An 18,186-nucleotide genomic window follows, 5' to 3' on the forward strand; every position below is an offset into this window, starting at 1 on the left:
ATGAATTAGTACCTTTCACAGTTATTTCGGAGTTTAAATCTATACATTTTGTGAGGAAAGCTAGAAATATTTCTACATGTATATAGGCAAAAAATGTAAAGACCAGGAATGTTTTAGTTCTTTAGTTTTTTCTTTTCCTTGTATGAATTGCATATGTGAAGATATTGTAAAAAGAGTTTAAAAATTAAGGCAATATACAAAAGCTTGACCTAGATAAAACATACCTAAGTTACTATTAAATGTTCATGTGGAAATGTTTTTTGCATAATTAATGTAATGCTATTCAAACCAAATTATCACAGTAAAATACTAAGTATTAAAACAACTGCTTGTAAAGACCATATGCAAACTGAGTGAGGTGTAACATTCTTATTCAAATGAATCTTAAAACTAAGTTTTTATACATCTTTGTACATACTTGTATAATGACTTCACTTACTGACATGTCACGTTTTGCTTCTTATGTGAAATTACAATTGTTTTGTCATGCATTTTATATTCACTTTAAGTAATAAACCCATTGAATTTTGTCTGTTTTTTATTTGAGTTGGGTAGTTTTGAGTTAAACTTTGCATGTGACAAGCTCAGGTAATCTCTGTAGTATCAGTACTCGAGGATCATCACAGCAAACAACAAAGTGCCAGAAGACAAAATTCACCATGCTAAAAAATAAACTAGTTAAGTCTGTGGGCAAGGTTTTGCCAGTGTGGTGTTTTCAGATAAACTGTTTCCTGAAAGAGTGAATCAGGTTGGCCCACTACATGACAGGAGGCTTCACAAGGTAAATTGTGAAGTGTAATGATAATAAGAACAATCTTTTAATTTCTTTGAAGTAGTAAATATAAAGTAAAATTTTTTTCTAACTACTGAACATATCAATAATATCAAACTATTCATTTTTAGCTTAACCTAAGCTTTAAAACAAAACTAAATACACAGATAATGCTACCCTGAAATTTCTCAGAATTTTAAGTATACTCAGCTGGGGATATCTAAAACAATAATAATGCTCAGTTTTTGGCGAAGCTATCTGCACTGCTCATAGTGTAAGTTTTTAAATTAGAAAAACGCATTGTGTGCCCTTGCATTGGATGCTGGATAGTTGCCTTCTAAGACTTATTTTGACACAGGTTGATTTGCTAAAAATAATAATCAGGTTTTGCTTAAATATCATGTAACTTGAAATAAAATCAGCTTAATTTTCCTGAACACAAGTTATGTGAAAGATGCAATAACCTAGAATAAATAGAATAATTTTGAAATACTGTGGAAGAAAATGCATATTATTTCTCCTTGCCACACTTTTCATTCCCTGTTTGTTTCAGGCTTTTAATCGAGCTGACGTTATTATTTACTTTAACATCAATTAAAGATACTAGTGCATGCGATTAAGAAGTATTATTTTTTTGTTGCTCTTTAAACAGAATATAGACAGTACAACTAGTTGATAAAGTATGATACAAACTGTGTACCATTAATGTTGTTTAACTTTGATATACAATACAATATAAATCAAAAATACCCTTTAACAACAAAAGAATCTTTCTTAACGTTAAATAACTACATAATTCCCCTGAATAAAGAATACGAACAAAGTCCCTTAACAGTGAATTAAGATGAATAAACAGTTAAAACCAGCTGTTATTGTTCTAGAATATTACTTAAATGAGATGTGGTAAAACAACTTATATTTAACTTGTTATTTAAATATACTCATCACTTAGCAATTGCTTTCTCTCTCCGGATCGAGATTTAGGCCATTGGCGACCTGGGATGGTCAGGTGCTATTTAGACCTCTAACAGTTATATTCGAATAACTTAAACCATTATGTGGATGCTCCCGGCAAGAGGTGGGAAGATCGTTTGTCATAAGCAAGTTGCACATTATCAAGAACACTGGAACAAAAGAACGCGGGTAATAGTTAAGGACAATGACATACATTGTGACCAAAATCTTTGTTATTGGTGTTGTATAAAATGACCAGCGGGATATGCTATCTCACAGTAAGCCACTCAGCATAAAATAATCGCTCATTATTAGAAATCAGTGAACTTGAAATTGTTTTTTTTAAACCCTTAACGGATCAGCGATATGTTTACAGACTAACAATACCAACATCTGGAATTCGCCCATTGTCGCTTTGCTTTAAAACAAACAAATAAACCTATCTCTTTTAATGTATATCAAACTATCTATGTTTTTAATTTCTTATTGTTTAAAATCAACAAGTTCGTATTCACTAAAATGTTTCCATTGTAACAATACAAAATCAAGGTATTTGTTTTATATCAAAATTGTTCAAAACAAACAAACATATATAAAAAAGAATTCACTCTTTGATCTTACATATTAGCGCCCAACTCACAGTGTGCTTATGCACGGAATCATATGAACAATAATTGCTTATAATTTACTCAAATGGCAGAACAACTACAAACGATTCATTATCACGCAATGTCCTTTAAACATTGTATCATGAATCACTACTCAACAGCTTGAAAAATAAAAGTAATAATACCTTTTCGAGATCCTTACCTTAACTACTGACTCATAATACCATCGATTTAAGCAGTGAAGTCCAACCTTAATGTTTAGGATCCAAACATTGTCATCCTAACTCGTCATCGGGTCAGTCATGCTACTTCACTATTGACATTTTTTCAGCTGACTTATTTTAAACAGCTAGATAGGTACTGTGAGTTCTGTTCAGACTCAGTACCAGACACTACACATTCTGGCAGCTATCTGCCTAAAATCCTTACAAGGTGGTCCAGATATTTCTTTGTTGTCTTTATTAATGTTGAAGGAGTTATCGATTCCATCTTTTCGTCAGCAACTTGCATCAACGAGAGCAGAACACTCAAGTAATGTCTCGTTAAACACATAACTAAAACGACCGTAACACTATCATTACTGGTGCCCCCAGTAGTATAGCGTAATGTTTGTGAATTTAAAATGCTAGAAACAGGTTTTGATATCTGAGAAGAGCACAGTTAGCCCATTGTATAGCTTTGTGCTTAATTTCGAACAAGTAAACAAATCGTTACTGGTGTGTATTGGGGCCCAGGGACACAGATTCATGTTTTTGGATGTCGTAGTGATTGTTACTGTGTGCAATATCAATTTTTTCTTCCAGCTCTTGTCTTTCCGAAGGTGATAATGAATAATGCTGAGATTTTACTCTACTGATTGCTGTTGAATTGTATACCCTATAGAGACATTTCTACTTATCTTCAGGATGTTTATGCTGTAATTCATCGTAAAAGTATTCAGTCAACAGTGTTTCCTACTTGCAGAAGTTCAGAGAAATAGCATTTTTAACGGCTTCTAACTTGTGACTGAATTGAGATGATTGATATAGCTTTTCATGCGAGTAATGAAATATCGACGTTCCAGAGAGAACTTCTAATAGAGTGAGTTATATTTTTAGACTGCAGTCTCTCTCACAGATTGCTTTGTTTGTTTGTTTGGGAATTTCGCACAAAGCTACTCGAGGGCTATCTGCTATCTACAACAGATTTGACAAAAATGACAAAAACACTTTATTTATAAACAGTACACAAAATCAAAATAATTCAGTCAGATGTGTCCATGAAATCGAAATACATCAGGAAGTTACTCTGAGCGATGTACGCCAGGTAAGAATCTGGATAAAAGTATCAATTTTCTGAATAGTTTAAAAGAAAAACCATTGTATAATATCGTATAGGGTGTATTTGTCATCCACATCACCTGCGCATCTCATTAGCAAATATAGGAAATACAGTGTTTGGGGTATTTTTTTTTTTTTTACCCTGTAAGAGCAATGCTGATAGAAAACACATTATCACAAGTTTAAATAATTATTTTGTATCACTTTCCGTAGGAAAGCACAGAGATACCCATGTGGAATAAAATTACACAAAGAGTGACCCACGCAATAATAAGATTATTATCGCTACAGGTTGCTCAATTTCATTTTCTGAATCTAAATCCTAACTATATCTGAGTTTTACGCCCTTGCAAACGAATCCGGCTTGATCCGGATTGTGAAATGATTCGGAAACCCAATCACACACATATTCATCCTCATAGACAATAAGTTATCTTATGCACAGTACCTAAATAGATGAAAATTGATATTTACCCTTTAGATAACGCATGCATTTGTATATTTGAGTGTTCGTTATATTGCCTTCACACGTTATATGTCTTCACAATTTTGTTACGTTGTAATTATGCCATCTTTGTTTATTTTTTTGTTTTTGAATTTTGCACAAAGCTACTCGAGGGCTATCTGCGCTAGCCGTCCCCTAATTTAGCAGTGTAAGACTAGAGGAAAGGCAGCTAGTCATCACCACCCACCATCAACTCTTGGGCTACTCTTTTACCAACGAATAGTGGGATTGACCGTAACATTATAACGCCCCACGGCTGAAAGGGTGAGCATGTTTGGCGCAACGGGGATGCGAACCGCGACCCTCAGATTGCGAGTCGCACGCCTTAACGCGCTTAGCCATGCCGGGCTTATTATGCCATCATTGTCAACCAAGCGCGTAAGAATACCTGACTAAGAATATCTATAAATAGATTCACTCTGAGGTTAGCGTGGTAAATAATATCAAATCGCCTCCTTCATTTCTGCGAAATAAATAACATCATCCAGTTTACATAACATTCAATAACAATCAGGTAACCATAGTCGTTTTTTTAGACGTTAAAAAAGCATTTGACAATGTTTAGCATAACGCCATTAAGTATAAATTAAGTGATTTGAAAGTAAATCAAACTATTATGAAATGGATATCAAACTTCCTAATACAGTGGTTCCCAACCTTTTTTATGCCCCGCACCCCTAAAAAAAATTTAAATGTTCTCGCATCCCTCACAGTAATTATTCATTTAAAAATAAAGGTAAAGGTGGCCAAAACAAATTTTTATAATTAGTTTTTAATGATATATAAACAAAAACGAAACATTTGGAAAAGAAAAAATATTACAACAAACTAAAAGTTGCATAAACCCTGCATGGCTTACAAAAAAAAAAATTTCGTCCAATCATGAAATGAAATTTCTTTGAAGTTGAAATTGCACATTAAGATTTCGATCTGCGCCGGTGACGGTAGAAACGATAGTTTATCGTAACAAGGTAAAGAGCTACGTCTGTAACAAGAAAAATAAGAAATAAAAATCGAACGTAATTTTTTAAATATATAGGACAGTACCCTTAATATAAACAAAAAAAAAAACTGAAATGTTATCTTGCACTCCCTGGAACGCTATCTCGCACCCCTAAGAGGTGCGAGCACCCATGGTTGGGAACCACTGTCCTAATAAATTGAACAACTGAAGTAAAAGTCAACAAAACCTTATCAAAATCTTTCAAAATAATTTTAGGAATGTCCCAAGGATCTGTCCTCTCGTTTCTCCTTTACATTATTTTCGTTAGTGATATACCTTTCCCCTAGTCTTAACTTACAATTCACAATACGCAGACGACATTGCTATCTGGAGTATTTCTAGGAACTCGCGAATGACCATGTCTCGTGTTCAGGGAACACTAAATACTGTCGTGAGCTGGAGCAATAAGTGGAGAGTGGTTTTAAATCCAACAAAACGCAAGCAATCACTTTTTATAGGAAATTAAAAAGGCACAAAAATCTCTAGAAAAAGTAAACATCTCACTCGACAACACGCCTATTAACATGAGAAAGCACATTACATCCCTTGGCAACACTTTCGACTCCAGATTAACATGGAAAAAACATGTCAACAACATACATTTATCCATCAGAAAACGCATTTCACATTTAATGACCATAACTACGAAACACTCAAACTGCTCACCAGAAACAATCATTCAAATATACAAGGATTACATCCGTCCATTGATAGAATATGGATGTCAAGTCACATACAATATGTCTTACAACATACTACAGAATATCAAAATAAAATACTAAGAGCAGCAAACCGACTACCAACATACACACCTGTCAACTATGTACACAAAAATCAGTAATCTATCCACTCTCAGAAACAGGCTCACAGGAATATCATACAAATATTACTTAAAAGCGGAACATAGAAACGAATTAACTGCGTCATTATGTAAATTAGCCAGCTCTCCTACAAAATACATCTCACCAAATAACATATTCCAACAATTACAAATCACTCAACAAAATACATAATTATAACTAAGGTGAATATATGTTTATGTTTATATGTACTTATTTTCAGATCCGGGCGCAAGACAGGTAAAACATTCGGCGCCTGTCCTGTGAAAGTGGGTTTTCTCGGGGCATTCCCGTTTTCCCCCACATCCAAATTTCAGGCATTGAATCTTTAAATCCCAGCCAAGGCTATATCCTTGCCCAGCCTCGAATTGTGCCTTTTGAGTTGATGTTTCATTTCCTCTCGTCAGCTTTTTGGACTACGGGCTCCGGCCTGGCCTACTTCCCTTGTGCCGCCTTTTTCTCGCTCTCTTTTCTCACCCATCGTTTTCATATTGCTCTACCTCACTTCATCACTTTAAACAAGTCAAATAAAATTACAAGAAAACTTCCACATAAAAGCAAATAATTTTCCATGAGTGGGGACGAAGTAGAACCACAACGTTCCTGACCCCTCCCTCCTGTTGGGGAGAGAATTCATCAGACTTCTCTCTCTTTAAACTGAACCCCTGCCAAGTTCGTTTTGCGTAGTTATATTTTATTTTTCGCGTAATCACAAACATGTGAGATTTCTTACAATAGACACTGGAGGCTTTGGAATTTCAATCAGGGATTCCCCATGTACCTGCTGGTCGAACGAGATATTGATTTGTCTGTGGTTTGAAAACTTTCAAATATTGTCTCGATTTTAATAACGTAAAAGTCGGAATGTATAAGATATTTAGTACAGGTCTTAATTCATTGTTTTTATCTAGCCATGATCCCGTGTTGAATTGATATGTCTGCTAAGCTGTAATTTCGTGCTCGTACCAGTAACAGTATAGCTTTTGTGTACAATTGTCTTCTATGAGCCTGTAATTCGAATATATGTGTGTGTGTGTGTGTGTGTTTGCTGATATGAACTTTGGCGAAGTCGCCAAACTTGTTAATTTTTTATTGTTACAGTTTCACGGTATGGATGGTATAAATGTAGTTCGTCACATTAAATTATATTTAAACATCAGTGATCGTCGCGTGGGTTCATGGGGCAAAAATTATTGCATTTCAGAGCTGGTTATTTGCATGCTACACAAATGCATGTAAATTTAAAATATTATTTTGATTTTGATGAACAAGTTATGAACTAAATTTCTAAAGTTAAATGAAAATATGTTGAATAAGAATGATCGGTGATAGATATTGCTTTCTACGTTTTTCCGTTGTCATACAGTCATAATGAAAACAAAAGTAGCCAATCAAGATCTGAGTAATATATTTTGCTGTTATATGAAGAAATGCTTTTTTTAAAAAAAGATTAATCACTTATGCTTGATTATTTTTTCTTTTCCTAATTTAGTTATTTTATGTATGAATTATTCTGCACTATTATGTTTTATTCAAATCTTAGCATTTTTCTATCAGACATCATTGTACTTTTAAACTACATAGATTTATTTCTCTTGAACATGAGCCCCCTTCTAGTACAGCGGTATGTCTCCGGATTTACAACGCTAAAATTAGGGGTTCGATTCCCCTAGGTGGGCTGAGCAGATAGCCCTTTGTGACTTTGCTATAAGAAAAACACGAAAACACACTCTTGAACATGCAAAGTAAAAATGATTATTTGTCGAAGAACGGGGATGCTATGGTCTCGCATATGTTGCAATGAAGAATGATCAGTCACTTTGAAAGTACTAGTCGTTCTGGGTAAATTTGACGTTTTTCGTTAAGAATGAATAAATTTCCAAGAAAAATGCTAATACAATCAAACTACATAATCCGATAAAAGGCAACTATTCAGTATCCATACGCAAGTACAAACACTGTCTTTAATGTCTCTGATATGCGAAGATTGTTTTCACCCGGTGTTAATTACACATTGTGTCCAATCTGTTTATTTCTTTGTTCAAACGCTGGTAGTTTAGTTAAATCCAATATCATTTCCTGCTGATTCTCTCGTTTTACAGTTTGCCGACCTAAATAACTCTAGAGAAATTCGTCTCATCAAATAATAACACAAAATATAACTTTTGTCTTTTGTCCAGAACGAAAGTAAAGTTTTATCATGCTTCGACACTTAGTACAATGTGTTTAAATTGCAAGTGAAGTTAGCCAGTCTTGTACAGCAACCCCGGTATTACGTTATTCCTGTATTGCATAAAATACGAAGGATTTGATTTTACCACTGTTTCCTTGTACTATTTGCTTCTCTTGTCTTTAAGTTTATTTATTTCTTAATTAAAATATAGCACTAATTTGCTGTGTATTGCGATTACTTATAACTTTCGTGTCAAAAGTCATCCCTCGTTTCTCAGGCGAGCATAGTTTGCCTTTCTACTTGAAAAACGTAATTTTTCACTTGAAGAGGTAGAAATACAAAGTCATGTAACAACTCTCCAGCAACTGTTGTTTATCAAAAATAAATTATATTTTGTTGCAATGAATTTAACTGTTGAATAAGGTTGTCGCATCATTACTGTTTGTATTTGGGTATTAAAATGAGAATTTAAAGACACTTACATGATTTTTCTTTTACTATAATCCAGTTTGGCATCAGTAATTATCTGAATATATTTAAACATTTCATTTAGAAATTGAAAAATCTGCAATTTAAAATGGCCAAAGTATTTGTAATTACTACGTCAGCATAAGATTCTTTCTTGATAGAGTACAACCTGAAAGTTTGCCGGTTGGTTAGTGTATCTTGGGTAGAATTAGTGTTGTTTGTTGACATCAGAAAAGCGTGAGGGTTAATAATATGGGATTGAGCATGGTATTTCGGACTTTTAGATTATGTATTATTTTAGGTGTGCTGTTTTTTTTCGAACAGAATGACGTCGGTAGTGGTGAAGTTTTGAGGCCAAGAGGAGTTTCTCTTTCAAGTAAGTGTTATGTTGTTTAATTAATAACTAATACTATTACCTGCAAATAAAAATAAAACCTCAACTTCAACTGGCACAACAAGTGTTTGTATTTCACACATAAAATTGAAATAAATAATAATCAAAATCTAGGTATTCATGGTTGCATTAATACCTTTACATATTTATTAATTAAATTACAAATGAAATAATCAGAAGACATTATGTACTAATTAATATTTACTAAAGAGAAGTTAGTTGAAAATTATATGTATTTTTGTAGAATAAAGAAATATTTTGGAGGGTGATAGGATTAGATGCAATCAATAAACACTTAAATGATTGATTTTTGTATTACTACTAATACAAGTAAAATGATACTAAAATTGAATAAAATTACAGATCATAATGATCATTCAGATAGAATTTATGATATTCTTATATTGACTGGTGAAACCAAATTTTATAACTTCTGTAACTAAGGAACAGAAAGAAAAGTATGGTTCTATTAAAATTTGAAATTTTAACTTGATTAACCAAGTTTAAGAAAGGGTACTAAATACAATGTTAAAATAAAATCAATATTTAGCACATAAATCAAAATAGATAATTACATGGAATGTGAGACTCCACTTTTATAAAGATAGAAAGATTTGTGTGTTTATAATTTATTCTTCATATATATATCTGTTTTGGAATGAGACGGTATATTGCATATATAAAAACAATAATGGACCTCTCAGAGCACAGACATTATCACTGGCCATTTTACAAGTGAAAATAAGGAGAACAAGGCTAACTTCTAGAAATTTCTAATGTAATAGTACTGAAGACAGAAGGTAACAACTTCATGTAAACCATGAGGAAATTTAAAAATATGCAAGTAGGACACAAACTCCTTAACACACTTAGCATATGAAATAAGTTTATGACTGTGATAGAAGTACTTTTTAATTTTCAAAATTACCAGAAATAGAAAAAAAAATGTTACTTTCTCAATTGCTACAAATCAAAATATTGATTGATGTGGAAAAATGACTAAAAATTAAAATAACTATCAGGAGTGTGAAATTTGTATTGCCTGATGTCTGAGGCAACATGTTTACTATTTTACACTGCTTATTGGACAGAAGGTTTTTTTTCATACTGTTTATTCTATTGCTGGATTTCTGTGGAACAATTAAAATTCCTAAAAATTCTGAGCTTCAGAAGTGTAGCATATGTGTAAAAACATTAAAAATTCTTATCTCTAGTCCTCAAGCCAGAATTATGTATACATATTTCTTTATTTCATTTACCCTTGGTTATACACACAGAATATGCATATCTTACTGTTTTGTCTTGAAAAAAGAAGTGTCAGAGGGGATCTATTAGTGATTGGTAGTTGAAAAAGCTCCTGGATATCAAGAATAAAGAAGTCATACATGCCTTTATCCAGGAAATATTTAAATTGGCTTGTGATAAAGCAAAATGTGACTATTCTGTTAAGTGCTGGTAAAATTGTATTTCACTGTGGTGATGTAGTATGGCTGAACAGTTCTCATTATGAGAGAGAGAGAGAGAGTAAACTTCATGGTGAAATAGGTGCAGGGAAGGAAGCAATTTGAGCTAAAGGTTATCCACTGTGATTGTCATTTTGAGTATGTTGAGGAGAGAGTGATCAACTGATAATTCCAAAGATAAACTTGTCAGTAGAATATAAACCTATGATTCAGGAAGAACTTGGCTGTTGATAGGATGACCAGTGACAGCATGGTACAGCATCTTATCCATATGTCATGGGCCTAGGAAGAGAAGACCACTAAAAGCACTTAGTGAAAGGACATTTTAGTGTACTTTTTATTAGTATTAAGATTGTTTAAGGGACTTTACAATCCAGGAAAGAAGCAATGTTCTAAGCTGTACTTTTAATGACATGATTTATTTGCCAGATGCCCAGAAAGTTTTCAAGATATGACATTAAGGTTTTTCTAGTATAATCAAATGTAGGTCATAAATACCACATTATGAATCAAGCAAAGACTTAACATGCTCAGGTATATCTGGAATAGTTTCTTTTAGTTTTGTTTGTGATAACTGTTGTCATTGTGAAGATGTATCTGATGAACTAGGTAAATTCTGCTTGTTATTAATACTTTCATATATTGTTTGAGAGTGATTTTCATGGTGAGAGTGAATCAGTCAGTTTTTATCTGTTGAGGTTACTTTGTACAAGTAAGTTACTGTATGTTAGTTGATATAATTTGTGATGTAGGCCTACAGCAAACTTGTGAAAGTGTACAAGTATCTGCTATCTTGCAGGTTTCAGTGGTTGGAACTTCTGTAAAGACGGATATAACATCGAAACTGGCCATTAAGGCTTTATGATTAAGTTGATTTAGATTAGACTTGAAATTAAAAGAGTCTTTGATGAATGAGCTGGCTGATGTTACATATTTGGAGAATGCCCATGCTATGTATTTACCAAGATTGTAATTAAATGATTTGTATGTGGACAGTATTGGTCGTAATGGACAATCTGGTTTATGAGGTTTGGGGATGCCATATATTTGCGGTGTGCGTGAGACGGTTTTACGTAGGTAGGAATAAAGTGTTTGTGAAATTGTGTTGACTTTTTTCATTAGTAGTAGTAATTTGTTCAGTTGCGTATCGTGTGTCTTTGTTGGATTTGTGTGTATTGGTTTAAATTTGTTCGTGTCTGATAGGATGTTATTCATTTTTTGGATTTATTCATTCGTGTTCATTATGACTATAGCATTACCTTTATCTGCTTTTAGAATTTTTATGTTTTTGTCTTGTTTTAGGTTTTTAATGGAATTAATGGCTCTTTTTGTAAGGTTGTTGTTTAGTTTTCTTTTTTGTGAAATTATGTTGATGGTTTTGTGAGAAAATTCTTTGAAAAAATCATTTAAGATGTCGTTTTTAGGTGTTTTTGGAAAATATAAATTTGTAATTTTACCTGGGAAGTTTGGCTGTTGGATGTCAATAAAATTATCTAAGTTGTCTTCTTTCTGTTGGTTGTTTTTTGTTGTTTTCTTGTTTTGTTCTCTGTAGAAAGTATCACAAGTCTCCTGGCTAGGTCTTCTAAACATGTTTTGATTTCTGTGGTTGGAATGTACCTAGGTGCCATTGCGAAGTTGAGTCCTTTGTTAAGTAGATGTATCTCGTCTGTGTTTAATTGTCGGTCGGATCTGTTAATTATGAGGTTAGTCAACGGTTTGTCATTTTGGTGTCTTTTCTGTTGTTTGCATCTTAGTTTTTCTAGTTTTTTGTTGTGGCAGATCTTTTTGTCTCTGTCGTTCTTAGCATTGATTTGGTTTATGTTTCATTGTATAAGTCCGTAAATCTCTGGTTTAATGCAGCATGCTAGTTGATGGTCTAGGTTCATTTTTTGTTTTTGTAAGTCATGTAGTTCTTTGTATTTTGTGTTCCACATGGCTTTAAGTAGTTTTTTCTGTAAATTTTGGATAATGTTTGTGTATGTATTAAAATTTTTTGAAAGTTCTTTACAAGTTTCGATGTTATATCCCTGTTTGCAGAAGTTCCAACCACTGAAACCTGCAAGATAGCCTTAGAACTCTATATCCGAGACCCTAACCCAACTATAGAAATTCCCAGTAACCACTTAGCAACCCTCATAGAATTCACCACGATAAAGACAAACTTCATGTTCAACAACCAAAACTATATACAAACAAATGGCCTAAGCATGGGCAACCCAGTATCACCAGTTTTAGCCAATATTTTTATGACACAAGTTGAAACACAAGCAATTAACACAGCATTACATCCACCACTATACTGGTACAGATATGTAGATGACATGGTTGAGGGATTCTAATCTACAGAACAGATACTTAATGTTTTCAATCACATTAACTCTATACATCCCAACATTAACTTCACATGTGAACAGGAAGAAAGCAATCAAATATCATTTCTTAACCTCAAAATTACAAGAACCGACACACAATTCAAAACAAAAATCCACCGAAAAATCACCCATACTGGACTATACATTCCTTGGGACTCAGCACATGAAACAAAACATAAACTCAACATACTAAGAAACCAAATAAACACAGCCATAAAACTATGCTCACCAGATAAAATTAATGATGAATTAGACAAAATAAAAACAATACTTCATCAACATCAATAAGTTTCCTCCACAAACCGTAGAAAACATTATACGCACACACCTAGAGAGAAAGCAAAATCAACCAACTAAAGTAAATATATCTCACAAATCAAAAAATCACGAAACCATATACTGCTGTATACCATATATTCCTGACATCAGCAAACAAATACCAACATTTGGCAAAAATTAGTAACAAAATATGACATTCCAGTTAATACCAAATTTATTCAAAAACCAGGTACAAAACTGAGGTCTATACTGTGTAAAAACTACACTGACAAACACCACACCAACATTATTTTTAAATACAATGTAATAACTGCCACGACTTCTATATTGGAGAAACAAGTAGAAAAATGGAAACCAGATTCAAAGAACATAAAAAGTCACCTTCATACATTTTCGAACACTGGAAGTCAAATAAACACAACATAACCATAGAAAACACTCAAATAATAAATATAGAAACAAACGCAAAATTAAAGAAGCCTTACTTATTCAACAACTTAAACCCAAAATAAACCAATATAAAGGAATGCCTTTATACCTATATTAATATAATAAAATAAATAAAATTATATATTCAAACATCTAATACCGCCCTCTACATTCCGACACTCAGTTACACAACCCCTTTAAAACATGTGGTCAGCTTCCGGTCAGTTACCTCTTTCTTTGTGAACCTGACAATGACCGAAGAAGGTCAAAACGTTGTTTGCTCTTCTATGTAAAATATTTTCTCAACCCAAACGAGCCGTTTTTGTATATAAATTTCTCAACAAGTGGGTTTCTCGACATCACTGGTTTTTCATTTATTGTTCTATATTAAAAAAGAAGTTTAATACCTTATTTCTAAATAGTAATAATCTATTATTCACATACATAATGTATAATAATTGAAATGTGACTGCACATTAATAAATACTAGTCCAGTAAAACACAGCTGAGAGAGGGAAGATTAAAGGCCAGTTTTATATTACTGGATATGAGTGCACATGTACTATCAGTGCAAGTTATGTAATGTTCAGTAGGCATGACTGGAATGTCAGTATAATAAAAAAAAATGTTCATATATAGCATTATGAGACTTAGGCTACTTAGACTAAACATTTCTTTTTTTGTGCTATAATATGTACTCATTCTAGCAAGAAAAAACAATTTATATTTATTTCCTAATTTTTCTTTTGATGTTTATGAGATTGTGTAAGTGACAAACCCCGTGTAGTTATACTATAGAAAATAACGCAAAGTATAAAGTCTTACTGAAAACAAACATTTGAAATATATTTAGGAGGTGTTTAGAAGCTATGTAGATACTATTTGAGATTTTGGGGATGAAGAATAGTTTTTTCTTAATCATAACATGAAATCACTTTGCACTCAGACTTGTGACAAGATAGACTCTATTTTCACAAATAAGTTTTAGTAAACTTATTTCATTAAAAAAATCTAATTTATTATATACAAAATACTTGTAGTTTTACTAAAAATTTACCAAATTTTGTGAATTTGTACATGCTATATCAAATGTTAAAGTGCAAATATTTAATTTGCACAAAAGCGTAGACAAACGTGTATACCATACCAAGCCTGTAGCAAAAGGGTTAATATCATCTTTGCACCATAGTTTTAATTTTACTGTTAAGACATTTAGCGTAATTTCAGTTTCATAATAACTAATGTGTAATGGATTTCATTTGTTACTGTTTTCATTGAAAAAAATTCATAATTTGCATTTGACAATTTACTTATATTCTTAAAATTTTCTTTGCACTTTTCAATTCATTAATTTGGCAAATGTCTACAGCCATTTTGCTGTCTTATCTTATACATATATTTTATTCCTTAATAACTTCAACCTCAAAGAAAGCTTGTGTTTTTTAGAACACTATCCATTTAGAGTGATTTTTGGTTTACATAATTTGTTTTTTAATGTATTAAGTAGTATTACCTTAATGTACCAAATTATTATTTGTCATTTGTTTGTTTTAATGAATGACTATTCTTAGCAGCTTATGAAATGGATTAATTAAAGAAATTGCTGCTGAATTCAAGAGTGTTAAAAATGTTTTCTCAAAAAATTAATTTAATTTGATAATGTTTACATTCTGATAATTTCTCACTATTTTAAGTTCTATTATGTAAGGCAAATCAAATGTTTTTGAAAAAAAATTCAACTTAAGAAGCCTAAAAAATGTATATAATTTTGCAGAGAAAATATTTTATGATCCAAGTAAAGATTTTACCTGCTTAGATGGTTCTGGAACAGTTCCTTTTAGTTTTGTAAATGATGACTACTGTGATTGTGAAGATGGATCTGATGAACCTGGTAAGTTCTGTTTGTTATTAATTCTTCTATATATTGTTAAAAATGGTGTCATTTTGTGCTTTTCGTATAAATTAATGGATTTTTTGGTGTCAAGTTTTTCCTTTGTAAAGAATGATTTATTACATTTTCATTCATGTGAGAAAAACTAAACACTGGGGAATAATGTTTATTTAGTTTTCTATACATTTTGTTATGTGTTCATAACTTTTGTAGCAGTGCTGATTAAAATAATTGTAGATTGTTGAACTTTGAAAAGTACATGATTTCATTTGCATTCATATATTCTGAGTTATTTTTATTACAGTTATTGTCCACTTTTGCTAATCATATAGGTGTAATGATTTGAAGTGCGTCAGAATTTACTTTTAACTATACTAATTAACTTTACTTTTGACCTATAGATTTTAGTTGGTTATTTAAAATCTAAATGCCCTTGACATCAGTAGGTCAGTGATCTTTCCTTTTGACCTGTAGTTTCTAGCTGGTTGTTAAACATTTAAATGCCCTTGATATCAATAACACAAGTGATATTTCCTTCTGACCTTTATTTTCTAGCTGTTTAAGAACATCTTCGACATTGGTAAGATTAGTGACCTTTTCTTCTGATCTATAGTTTCTAGCTGATTGTTTAACATCTAAATGTCCTTGACATCAGTAACATAAATGACCTTTACTTTTGACCATTAGTTTCTAGTTGCTTGTTTAACATTTAAACATTCATTTGAAGTAAAAAATGTATTCTAATGATGGCTGGCATGGGTATAAAACTTTAAAATATCAGGTCATCCCTTAAGTAATGTGAGATTTAAGGTTCAGAAAAAGAGAAAGGATTTCAAATGCTTTTATATGTTATTTAACCAATGATGTAAGTTCCATTATTATTAATTACTTCTTGCCAATGATTCACAAGCTTCTGAATGCTACTTCAAAAAATTTCTTGGTTTGGAGGAAAAGAATGTAAAGAGGGTAGTTTTGACAGCTTCATGTGTTCCAAGCGTTTTTTCATCAAGATGGTTCTGCAAACTCTGGAATAGATGATAATCAGATGAGGCAAGGTCTAAAGAAAAAGGAGGATGTGGAAGTTTTTCCCAGTCTAGTTCTTCACTCTTTGCAAGTGTGATCCTTGTTATATGGGGCTGTGCATTATCTTGGTGTAACACAACACCTTTACAATTGATCAAAGCAGGCCTCTTTTCTTTCAGTGCAACATTCAAGTGCTCTAACTGTTAACAATAGAAGCCTGATGTAATTGTTACATTGAGTGACAGCAATTCAAAGTGGATCACACCAACAATATTCCACCAAATGCTTAACAAGACTTTCCTAAAGTGGAGGCCTATTTTGGGTTGTGCTTTAGCCAGTTTACCTGCACTGAGCCATTCTCTGCAGCACTTAACATTTTTATAATATATCCATTTTTCATCTCGTCACTAACCTGTCCAAAAAAGGTGTTATATTTACCAGAGTGCAGAGAAGTGCAAATTTCCACTCTTGCTTTTAAGTTGGCTTTTGTCAAATCATGACGGACCCATTTTCCAAGTGTTGACACCTTTCCAAGCTGTTGCAGATAACTGTTGAATGGGTTGAATTAAACTTCTGTTATAGTTCTGCAACTGCTACAGCACAATATTCATCAAGTGCAGCTAGCAGCAAGTTATCATTAAACTCAACAGGACGACCTGAACGTGGTGCATCACTTAAGATGTAGTCACCTGATCTGAACTTCTGAAACCACCTTGAACATTTACTTTCATTGAGAGCCTCTGCACTATAAACACCTTGAATGTTTCGTGTAGTTTATGCTGTACTATTGCTTTTTTTAAACTCATAAAGCATTATATGCCTGATGTGTTCCTCAGACATATCCATCTTCATAAGGGTTTATTTGATTAATGATCTGAAAAGTGGAGTTGGGTTAGTTTCTTTTATTTGTTTGAACATTTTTATACATGTACTACTACATATTTTAGTTATTGAAGCTTTCTATAAAGACAGAAATGATGATGCACTTTCTGTATCAAATTTTCACACATTACTTATGGGATGAACTGATAAAATACAGAACAACATTTTGACCTTCTTTGATCATCTACAAGTTAACAGAGAGAGTTAGCAAGTGACTATTGCCAGGCATGTGTTAGGGATGAGAGTGTAAACAGGTAAGGGACTGTAGGAAGTGTTGCAGTTATACAAGAACACAAACCAAAATTAAACCATTATAAAGGAACACCTTTATTCCAATATTTATTAATAAACTAACATCTAATTGAAACTCCCCCTGCAATCTTGTACCCATTTACATTTTAGTTCCTAAGATGTGCCTAGCCATGGTCAGTTGCAAACTCTCTCTGTTAACCCTAAGATTACTTAAGAAGATTGAAATGTTCTGTACTTTATTTTAATTAAAGTTTTAATACCCATACCAGCCATCTATATAATACAAGGTTTTGTTTACATCATTCTTCAAATCATTTTACTTTTTCACAGAGTACTTTACAAAAGAAAAAGTAAATTTTAGATAAGTACATAAATGATTTTGTATTTTGCATATGCATATTGTATTTTTAGGAACAGCAGCTTGCCCAAATTCAGTTTTTCATTGTACAAATGCAGGACATAGACCAAAGGAAATCCCTTCTTCATGGGTAAATGATGGAATATGTGGTAAGTCTTTTTGTCTTTGAAAATTAGTTGAAATTAACAAAAATGTGTATTGA

The 18,186-nt window shown here is 32.5% G+C and overlaps 1 protein-coding gene across 4 annotated transcripts in view; it reads left to right on the top strand.

The window, feature by feature from the left end:
* The first annotated feature begins 8,294 nt into the window (after nucleotides 1–8,294).
* LOC143244899 (glucosidase 2 subunit beta-like) overlaps nucleotides 8,295–18,186 on the top strand; it is a 51,091-nt gene continuing 41,199 nt past the window's right edge. Inside the window, exons 1-4 of one of the 4 annotated variants that reach the window (XM_076490391.1) lie at nucleotides 8,951–9,017; nucleotides 15,353–15,469; nucleotides 16,025–16,049; nucleotides 18,038–18,133. In XM_076490391.1, coding sequence (XP_076346506.1) covers nucleotides 15,428–15,469; nucleotides 16,025–16,049; nucleotides 18,038–18,133 — 163 coding nt within the window. In that variant the 5' untranslated portion in view covers nucleotides 8,951–9,017; nucleotides 15,353–15,427. Of the gene's footprint in view, nucleotides 9,018–15,352; nucleotides 15,470–16,024; nucleotides 16,050–18,037; nucleotides 18,134–18,186 lie in introns of those variants that run through there. The other 3 variants (XM_076490389.1, XM_076490390.1, XM_076490392.1) reach the window with 3 other exon arrangements.

The sequence above is a fragment of the Tachypleus tridentatus genome, chromosome 2, assembly GCF_004210375.1.
Source record: "Tachypleus tridentatus isolate NWPU-2018 chromosome 2, ASM421037v1, whole genome shotgun sequence".
In the NCBI taxonomy this organism is placed as follows: domain Eukaryota; kingdom Metazoa; phylum Arthropoda; class Merostomata; order Xiphosura; family Limulidae; genus Tachypleus; species Tachypleus tridentatus.